The sequence below is a fragment of the Solanum tuberosum genome, unplaced genomic scaffold (assembly GCF_000226075.1).
Source record: "Solanum tuberosum cultivar DM 1-3 516 R44 unplaced genomic scaffold, SolTub_3.0 scf00053, whole genome shotgun sequence".
Classification (NCBI taxonomy): Eukaryota; Viridiplantae; Streptophyta; class Magnoliopsida; order Solanales; family Solanaceae; genus Solanum; species Solanum tuberosum.
The window spans coordinates 943508-953692 of NW_006238979.1; the positions used below are offsets into that span (position 1 = coordinate 943508).

The window sequence follows — 10185 nt, forward strand, 5'->3', positions numbered from 1 at the left end:
ATTTTGGGGCGTGACACTCACTCAGTCTGAGAAATATTATTTCGAAGGAATGAAAGATATCTTGAAAGCTCATAGACCAGATGGAAATAAAAAGCAACACATGAGGGATTCACAGTGTATAATTAATCATGTTTTCATGGGCAGATAAACTAGCAAACATTACTTTGGATCAACAGATCCCAATAAATGTGAGCAACTTTTCAGAGCTACCTAAAGAATTTGATAAACATAGATAAAGCTCAGATTTCAACGGTGAGAATCAGGACAAGGAAGATAAAAACAATATTCATTAATGCAGAGGGGACTAACGGATATTGCTGTTTTTTGATTGTTTTTATTTGGTTTGTTGGTCACACTTGTGGCCTATTTTGTACATAATTAATTTGAACCAAAAGAAAATTGTTTTTTTTCTTCGTATAAACAAGTGTATAATGTATGTTCAAACATAATACTAGTTATTTTAACATTATATAATAGGAAACAACAGGTGCAAACAAAGTGTTAAAGCAAATCATGGTATCACCTAAGCCTTCCATCTAAACCCTTGCGTTAATCTGCCAATTTGGTCGACGGGAAGCAAAACATTACCACACTGACCGTTTGTGATCTTCGGCTGACATTATCGCCGGAAATTCTGAAGAAACAAGTTCATTTTCAACAGAAACACCGGAGGCGGTGGCGAAAGAGGTGGTGAACATTTTTGAAGAACAAAAAAATGGTGGAAATTCCTTCCATAGATTCATCAGCCACCACCAACATTGCACCCCTTAAACGCTATGCCCCTCCCAGTCAGCGGTATTTATGATGATGTTTCCATGATTGTGTATATTGCTAAAATTGGACATGTTTTATTAAATTGATTTTTGTTTTTCTGATGTCCTTTTCTATTGCAGGAATCGTTCACTTGGTAGGCGAAAATCTGGAGGAGGTAACTAGTTTTGACACACCTACTACAACCCAAAATTTCTTTTTATAAGTTTGCTCATTTAATTTTGGTCTGTTGGAGTGCTTATAATTCACTGGTTCTAAACTACTTTAGCATATGTTGGTATAAGTGCAAACTATCCAATTGATCTTTTGAGCTGGTGCCTTAGTTGACTTCAGCATGTCCCACTCCAAAATGTTGTTCTTTTTGGATTATTGACCATCATCATTGCATGCTGCTTTATTTTCTCTTTCTTTCTCATAGACGGTATCTAGGTGATTTTCCTAAAGAGAGCAGCTTTTCATTTTCATTTTTTAATGCAAGTTCTGCCAGTAATTTATTTCACATAGCATATGTTAAGTTTTACTAGGATAACACTTGGTAATAATGTGCCACAATCCGTGTTATCAGAGGAGCACTTAAGCCCTGAAGTGAGGCTCAAAACGTGTTAGCGCTTCGCCTTGCTTAATGTGTGGTTCAATGTCATTAACAAGGTACTAAGACATACTTTTCCTTGCCAATGAACCTCTGATGAAGAGACGACACTAAGCAATTAATATTTCACTTTATAGTAATTATTTTTCAATTTCATTGTTACTATATTTGTCATTCATGCTTATAAATTATAAGTCTTATACTAAACATATATATTTGTATTTTTTCTCCCTTTGCGTCGTTTTTCATTGAAGCCCATGCTTTAGTTGAGCTTAAAGCCCGGATGGACCTTGGAGTTTTTTTTGCGCTTTTTGCTTTTGACTACACTAGCTAGGATGGCAGGATTGAATATCATGTCAGATGTTAACAACCAACCTAGATAGTATTTAAACCAACTACTAATATTAAACCTTTTTCTTTCGGGCTATAAATATGAAGATGTCAGATAAGAATGAACTAAGCACTGTAGGATAACCACGATGTATGGAGAGGGGGGGGGGATGTTCGTTGTTAAGTCCTATTGTGAAAATTTTTTATTAGAGAAAAGATTGCCTTTTCAAACTAAATATGTATTGTTCACTTGATTGGGGTGATCTTGACGACGGAGAATCCGGGGAAGAGGAAGGTTACCTATGTCAGTTGGTGCTTTGTGTGCATGGCTTCGGGTGAAGATGTCAATCACCTCCTGATTCATTGTTTATTCTATCAGCATCGAAATTATTGTCGGAAGTCCTTTGTGGTTTGACATATTTTGGGTGATGCCAGCCTTGATGAAAGAGGTAATATTGAATTGAAGTTATGGTAGAAGGAGAAGACACAACGTGCAGAAGCTTGGGCCACTAGCACTTATATGGGTCGTTTGGAGGGAAAGAAATAAGAGAGCCTTTGAGAATGTAGAGATGAATTTTGTTTCAGTTGAGGAGTTGGAATTTTTTCTTTTTTTGAGAAAGTAACATTTGTATTAGAAAACTCAGCACAAAGGTTGTGATGGTAACCATGTACAGCTTCCAAAACTAGGAAAAGCTGGCACTTCTCACATGGAGTCCATCATGTGTTGTATAAATTCTACCTCATTTACATATTTCTCCTTGCACCATAACATGAACAACAAAAAAACAGTTCATCCTTATCTTCTGAATGGAGCTGTTGCTGCCTTCAAAACATCTGGCCTTACTTTCCTTCGCTGTCCACCAAATACAAGGTGGAATGAAATTCCATCACTTCTTTTGCCTGACATTATCTCCCTAATTGTGCCAATATCTCAGTAAGTCAGCTCTAGTTGTTGGCACTGTCTATTTGAGACCAACTATACTCCGACTCTGCCACAATTGAACAGTTACACCACAATGTAGAACAGACGGTTGTTAGACTCTGATGCTGCACGGCATAACCTTGATTGGAATCCTCCTTCCTCTCTTCTTTAAATTTTCCTGAGTTAAACAGGCCTGTCTGGCTGACAACTTAAAAGGGAGCTCTGATCTTCTAACTCTGCTTCTAAGGCGTCATCTTGATTATTTCTTGAAGCTAATGAATAGGCTGATTTCACTGAAGATCTCTTGTTGCTAGTGCCCTTCCATAATAAGGAGTCATCAGCATCTGTAGTTCCCTGAAAAAGTTCCAGTAATTTAGCTGCCCGACCAATTTCCCAGTCATTTAGCATTCTTCGTAAGTTGAGATCCATCCTTGTGAGCCCCACATCTCCTCAATTGTGGCTCCGGGATTTGAGGTCTCCCTTATTTCTTTTGGTGCACCAATAAGGTTCCTTTATGTATAGGAAGATTGAATGCCGTTAGTAGAAAATCATCTTTTTTTCGGTTTTGTATACGGGCATGTGTTTTGCCCAAACATTACTATCGTTTTTCACTTTATCCCAAAAAAAGAAGAAGAATGAGCTAAGTTCCAAACTGTGGCAAAACAACTGGGATAGGCAGATGATGCCCTAAAAGTCTAAGCTGAACCACCCACATAGAATGTAAGTTCAAAAAGAATGTAATTTCTGTCATCTGGTACTTCTATTTTGTTCCACTGCCTAGCATATTATGGTACTTCTATTTTGTTCCACTGCCAAGCATATTATGGATAAATAGCTGACAGGTCTTTTGAATTATAAACCTATTGGTAGACATTTTTTCTCAGATAGTCTATTTTTGCAGATCGAATTGAACAAGTCAATATCAATAGTAATGATGGAGAGAAGAATCAAATTAGTGCCTCCAGGTCAAAATCTTCTGATGATGCTGGTGGCAGATATCAAGCAAATGAGAATCATTGGACAGGGTTAATACCGCTACAAGGATGTTCTGGCAATGATGCTTTTCAGCTTCTAAATAGCCATATGTTTCTTAGATTAATTCTGAGCTGAATTTGTTACTTCGAATAACAGTTTGTCAGTAACTTACATATTCTCTGTTAACCATTTCCTATGCTGTAATGTATTGTGGTCATTTGGTTTCAGTCTTTCCTCTAGTTCAGTTGGTGTGGTGTGATGATATTTAGCCATGTATTTTCCTTCATTTTCTTTATTATTTATGTGGGATCTGAGTTCTTTACTTGTATATAGATACTGAATTCTTCACATCTGTCCGTGAGGAAAATGAGATGAATGGTGATATGCATTTAGATGGCATAATTTTTCCCATCATAAATGAGCAACTACTGTTGTTTTTCTGATTAAATTCTTTAATCCAGCCACTTTTCCATATCAATCCTTGTTGACCTAATTGGGAAGAATGCCTGTCAAATTCAGTTAGCCAGTTGTAGGATAGGTCTCAGTTAAGATGAGTGAGCAAGCCTCACATACCATCTCTTTCGGTTGTTTTGGTTCTTTGTCAGCCAGTTTCCACTCTTGGATGAATAATGGTGGTAGCAGTTCCTCTTATGAACAATTAGTTGCGAGCGATAATGTTAAGAAAATGTTGCATGTTTTTGTAGGTTGGATGGCTGCTTTGAATGCTTACAATAATTTACCATATGATTCTTCTGGTGAGTGAAACGGTAGCCTGCTGCTCTTTAATATTTCAATGGGTCTAATTTCTTCTTAGATGAAGCAGAATGGATATAAAGGATTCATATAGCTATCCTCATCAACTAATTTGGAATTGAAGTGTAGTTTTGTTTGTTGTTGATTTTTTCCTAGATGACCGTATCAACTCTGTCTTGAGAGTATGTGACCAGAAAATTTATTCAGGACTATGTTCTGAGTCATCTCTTAGCAATTCATCTAATCTTAAGATTGCATATTTGTAAAAATCTAGCTACAGTGCACAGAGGCTCCACTCAGGGAAATAGGGCTATGGCCGTGCTAGTTTATATACTGAAAAAGCTTCTGCTTGATGGGATACTTTGTCGATGCATAAAATAAATTAACTCTACTAATAGCTGGAGATTTAAATCAACTCTACTAATAGTTAAGGTGACATTGCATAGTCCCACAATTTTATGTCTTTACGTGTCCCTTGAAATACATGGTAAAAAGCTTTAAACTCACAGTTACTCTGATTGGATATTGGTGGCAAAAGTAGCACATCATCACCTGCATTTTTCATCACCTAAAATTGTTTTCATATTGTAGAGGTTCATGAGATAGGAGTTGGACGTAGTGTGTTGTTTGATATACATTTTCTTGTGCAAAAATTTACCCTGAAATAAGCATATTCAAATGACAACAGTACACATCATTTTAAATTTAAAAGAATTTGTACTGGACAGAATATGACAAGTTACAAATGAAGAATGAATTAAGACTTACCTTTTCTTTTTGTGTTGTGGTGAGGTTTTTTTTTTTTTTTTTTTATTACTTTTGAAAAATTGTGGGTAGGGGAAATGGGGGGAGGGGGTTGGAGTGGGATCATAATGGTTTTTGCTTAACGTTTATTCTTGCCACAAAAGAGGGGGGAGGAAGGAGAGAATGGACAGTTTGTCATTTGATGTGTTAGTATTTGTTGTCTGGCCCCTGGGAGATTCTAAAATATATTTTGGCATGTTCCACAAGGATGTATCATACTCTACTTCTTTCATGGCTTCCTTTACGACATCATGCAATGTTTCAGCACTGTCTTGTGAGAGTTCCAACCTGTTGTGTTTCACAATTGCCAAGTGCCAACAGTACTTCTGTCATAATACAGTAGTTCTCAGAGTTAAAACATGGAGAGAGTGTTGAATTTTTTTCAATTTATTTCTGTTGATTTTTAAATTTTATATTGTTTCTACGGCTTACTTGTGGAGGACTGAAGGAGTAGACCAGCAAGAATTATCGGAGACCTTGTGAAAGCATGAGGATCACTCACTTCTTGCTATGAAATTTGATGGTTTGTCCATCCCTCACACATGTGATCACAACTCATTCATTTGTTCTTTTGTTTTTGCAGAAAGGCCAGTTATGTATACAAAAAGATCACCGTGGGGGTAATCTATGCTTCCGCACCAGGTAAGAGGCAGTTTTGCTGTGTCCCAGCTCCTGTCCCCAACCTTCTGTTTCTCTCTCCATGACCACTGGATATTCAGTTTTCACTGTCAGTTGATGTTACAAGCTGGAGGTGTATCTTCCCCTGGGTTGCAGGACTTTTCAAGTGAGCTTCGACTTGCAATACAGGGTACAAGTGTCAGTTCGATGCCTAATTATTAGCTTCAAGTGCCAAAACTTCTCCAAACTTAGGCTGTTCCGATGCGTTTGCATTGTAATGGTAAGACACTTGTTGTGAGTTATTATCAACCCTGATAGACTGCTTGTTTAAGAAGGCAGCATCTGCTAGCACCATGAACATTTAAAAGTCGACACTCTTCCTTGTGTGTGTGCCTGTTGCATTCTATTTGCAATGTACTTGTAATGCTGTATGTTTAATGAGATTCTACAATTTTATAAATCTAAGTCTTGAAATATTTTGTTGGCATTGAGGAAACGTGAAATTTCATTCTTTTGGTAAGTGTACATTTGTTATATTAAATTGCACAGTGGAAGAGGAAGAGCAAGGGTTGACTACATATAAATGGAAATACATATGGACCTTTTTACTGAAAAATGAAAGAAGAAAAGGGAGAAGGTAAGAGACAATATACACACTTATTCTTTCCAGACAGGAATAATTCCTTGGGCAGCTAAGCGCTTCTCAACCCAGAACACAATGTGCTTTGCTGTTATCTTTTTCTCATCAACGAGAAAAGGTTCCACAGTGCTCGCGCCAGAACCATAGGAGGACAAAGAGAAACCTTTAGGACCTGCCCATCAAAACAATAACTTTTGTTAGTTTCCTGATCATTCAAGCAAACTGAACTCTCACAACAAAATTAAAACAGGTCAGGACATACCTGTGAGTCCATCCGGAAAGAATGCCCAAAATGAATATGGATTGCCCTTCTTTAGAAATGAGCCCTCCAGCTGCATTTATGAAAACAACAAAAAAGCCAATGCACTATGAAAGTTGTGGTACAATCAAAAGTAGTGGGATCAAGACAAGTTAATATGATACTCACCTTGTTGTCATTAAATGATAGCTCAAGCTCAAGGATGTCGTTTTGAGATTCAAGAATTGCTTTCAGTGAAGGAATAACATCCTCCTCCATCATCTGAGGTAGAGGCTTGTCTGGAGCCTTTGCCTTTGGCTTTGGTTTTTCTTCAGCAGTCTGAGACTCTTTCTTCTCCTCAGCAACTAGTTGTATTGTCAATTATCAATTGTATGTCTAACAGGACGCCATGAAAAGCACCAATTTCACAAAAAAGAAGAAGTGAAAAATTACCAGTTACAGATGAAGATTCTTGGGCTGCAAAGCAGACAAGATTTCTGACTATTATTTTACATTTGCACGTTTTGAGGTGTCTTAGTTCAAGTGAATCAGCAGGCAATATGGGTTTAGCTTTACGGCAAAAAGATGATGAAGGGAAGCTAGAAAGTGAAATAGAACCTCCTGTTGTTGCCATGTATGTCCCTTTGGAAATTGTTATTGTCTTTTATCTTCTTACAGCATTGTAGAGTTGAGTTGCTTACTACTTGTTGGTGAAGCAGTGGCAACATCAGAAATACTGCCTGCTTTCTCATCCACACACTGTTAGGAGACTGGATGCCACTGAATATTGGTCCCTCATCTAGTTGAAGCACATTTCCTTAGCCCATTAAACTTGTCAAGCGGCCCGTTATAAATTTTTGACCTTGCTCTTATTTCGTACAAGTAAAACTGTTTTGGGTAAAAGATGGGTTGACCTGACCCATTCTATTTTAAAATTCAATATCCGGCTAAAATTCTAGTAATTTGATAACTTATAATCCATATTAGCATTACATTTGAAGCCAAAGAACAATCACAACGACAAAACTAATATGCAGAGAATAAAGTATCGCATAATTGAACCAAAAAAAAAAAAGTATCGCATAAACTTCAAGGTTAGTCAGTTTCTTTTTTTTTTTTCTTTCTTTTTCCGATCAAGGTTAGTCAGTTACTTCCAAAGAAGAGTCTAAAATTCCAGGAGCTATAGAAATCACTTCCTAGTCTTAGAATAGATAAACTTACAAATTATCATACATTGACACAATACTTTCTAATTAGTAATTCAACGACCAAATAAAGCTTAGTAGCACACTATAGGAATGGAAAACCTACAAAAACACTCTCAATGGATTATAAATGGTACAAAAATATCACCCTTTCATCTACTTGATCAAAGTTATCCTTTCTTTTACCTATTGAATTAAAAAATAATTCAAATTTACCCTCATTCTACCTGTTACATAAAAAATATCCGTAACATTTTAAAAATATTTCCTAATTCTAATTACATATTTTATTACTGAATTTTGACAATTATTTAGTTTTCTTTCGATTTGTAAAAAAAATTGGAAAGTTTTTGGTTGTTTATCTAAATTTCTCGTCTCACCTAATAGAAGTACTTGCTTTATCTATAATCTATATCTATAATCTATAATCTATAATACCTTAAAAGCATGAACTCCCAAATTTGATGAGAGGGAGTTGCTCGGATGGTAAGCACCCTCACTTCCAACCCGAAGGTTGCGAGTTCGAGTCACCAAGGGAGCAAAAAGGGGTGGGAGCTCCTAGGGAGGGTTAAAAAAAAAAAAAAAAAAGGAACTCCCAAACTTGAATGTTGAATTACTATAATACCCCCAATTAAAAACACTCAATTTATTTTATTTAATAATTTTATTATATTTAAAGTAGATACCTTTTCAAATTAAAGGATTGTGACATTTTCATTGAGTTGTAACTTTTTCAAAGGGTTGTGACTTTTTTCACGGGTTGTGACTTTTTCAATGAGTTGTGACTTTTCCGAAGGGTTGTGATTTTCTCGAAGGGTTGTGACTTTTCTTATCTATACTACCTTAAAAGCATGAACTCCCAAACTTGAATGTTGAATTACTATAATACCCCCAATTAAAAACACTCAATTTATTTTATTTAATAATTTTATTATATTTAAAGTAGATACCTTTTCAAATTAAAGGATTGTGACATTTTCATTGAGTTGTAACTTTTTCAAAGGGTTGTGACTTTTTTCACGGGTTGTGACTTTTTCAATGAGTTGTGACTTTTCCGAAGGGTTGTGATTTTCTCGAAGGGTTGTGACTTTTCTAAAGGGTTGTGCCTTTTATGATGAGTTGTACCTTTTTCAAAGGGTTGTGACTTTTCCGATAAGCAGTGACTTTTTCGAAAGGTTGTGACTTTTCGGATAAGACACAATTAACACCTATTCATACTACTATTTGGTAGCTATAAATAGAGGAGTTTCCTCACAGTTTTAAACTACATTTTCTTTAAGTTCTCTACTCTTCTTCTTCTTAAAAAATCTCAAGTGTTATTTGCAAAAATTGATTTAGTTCAAAATTCGAGGTACCTCAGAAGAAAGTGTTGGTGAAAAAATTGTAGCAAATAATTCATCAATTCACACTCATATTTTTTCTTACCATTTTCATGAGTTAACAGTGATGAAAAGTAATGGGAGAGACAATTATATTAAATAGATATGAAAAAAAAGCATATGATTTGGGTAAGATATTGTTTTTTATTTTATATTCTTTTCCCTCAAACGAAGGAGTTTCTTCCTAATTTTTTCTAAAACAATTTGTATCAACGTAGTCCATTGAATTATTTGTTTTGATGTTAAATTCACTATTTCAAAAAATAGATTTTTACTTTTACTTATAATATGATAACATAGCTATGATAATAATTATTTTTAATGGACATCTATGTAAAAATAAATGGAGAAAGTAAAGTGTTGGTTGCAAGAGATTTAAATCAAATGAAACATTAGAGTGAATATAGCATGACCATATATTTTTGTGTTCCTTCTTTATTGGCTATGTATTGTTCCATATAATTTTTCTTTATGTCTCAAGATACACTCCTTACTAGCTATATAAAAATAGATAAGAAAATACTGATTGATCATAAGACATACTTAAATCAAATTAATGATTCTATAAATAATACTTTAAATTTTATTCATCTATTAATTTTTATCATTGAAAAATTTTAAATATTTTTATATCATGATACAACTTCTATAAGATACTAGATATTTTCTATTAGACAACAACTATATTATATGTATGCGGTAGAAAAAGGAAGAAGACTACAATTCCACAAAGATAAGGTAGAAACTTAATGAAATGAAATATTTTTCGCCATAGGTGATAATATTCATATATTAAAATTAAGTTATTCTACTGAAGTATATATAACCATCATTCATGATAACAACAAAGTACACTTTTTTGGTAAAATTACCTCTCTGTATTATTAATTTAGTAATAATATTTTGTAAATGATATGTTACATATAAAGATAAAATATTGAAATACTTATGGTAATTCTAG

General features: G+C 34.9%; 2 protein-coding genes across 5 annotated transcripts; one reads left to right on the forward strand and one right to left on the reverse strand.

The window, feature by feature from the left end:
• The first annotated feature begins 484 nt into the window (after positions 1 to 484).
• On the forward strand, positions 485 to 6238 carry LOC102597509 (uncharacterized). 4 transcript variants are annotated; one of them, XR_001473105.1, is made up of 5 exons: positions 485 to 795; positions 894 to 928; positions 1337 to 4342; positions 5728 to 5786; positions 5864 to 6238. XR_001473105.1 is itself a non-coding variant. In XM_006344293.2 (4 exons), the coding sequence occupies exons 1-3, from the start codon at positions 716 to 718 to the stop codon at positions 3720 to 3722; spliced, it is 324 nt and encodes a 107-aa protein (XP_006344355.1). In that variant the 5' UTR covers positions 485 to 715; the 3' UTR covers positions 3723 to 4342; positions 5728 to 6222. The 4 variants fall into 4 exon arrangements, 1 of the variants encoding a protein (XP_006344355.1); XR_367040.2 differs by having other exon boundaries at positions 3514 to 4342; XR_001473106.1 differs by having other exon boundaries at positions 4292 to 4342.
• A 26-nt stretch (positions 6239 to 6264) lies between these two features.
• Positions 6265 to 7439, reverse strand: LOC102598030 (uncharacterized). Its single transcript, XM_006344294.2, has 4 exons — positions 7094 to 7439; positions 6830 to 7005; positions 6665 to 6734; positions 6265 to 6574 (listed from the first exon to the last, which is right to left on the reverse strand). The coding sequence occupies exons 1-4, from the start codon at positions 7272 to 7274 to the stop codon at positions 6420 to 6422; spliced, it is 582 nt and encodes a 193-aa protein (XP_006344356.1). The 5' UTR covers positions 7275 to 7439; the 3' UTR covers positions 6265 to 6419.
• Between the last annotated feature and the right edge of the window lie 2746 nt (positions 7440 to 10185).

Coding starts and splice junctions, on each gene's coding strand:
- LOC102597509 (XM_006344293.2), top strand. CDS start 716: ATGGTGGAAATTCCTTCCATAGATTCATCAGCCACCACCAACATTGCA. Junction 796..893: donor TATGCCCCTCCCAGTCAGCG/GTATTTATGATG, acceptor TTTCTATTGCAG/GAATCGTTCACTTGGTAGGC. Junction 929..3,513: donor TAGGCGAAAATCTGGAGGAG/GTAACTAGTTTT, acceptor CTATTTTTGCAG/ATCGAATTGAACAAGTCAAT.
- LOC102598030 (XM_006344294.2), bottom strand. CDS start 7,274: ATGGCAACAACAGGAGGTTCTATTTCACTTTCTAGCTTCCCTTCATCA. Junction 6,735..6,829: donor TATCATTTAATGACAACAAG/GTGAGTATCATA, acceptor TCATAAATGCAG/CTGGAGGGCTCATTTCTAAA. Junction 6,575..6,664: donor CTTTCCGGATGGACTCACAG/GTATGTCCTGAC, acceptor TTTGATGGGCAG/GTCCTAAAGGTTTCTCTTTG.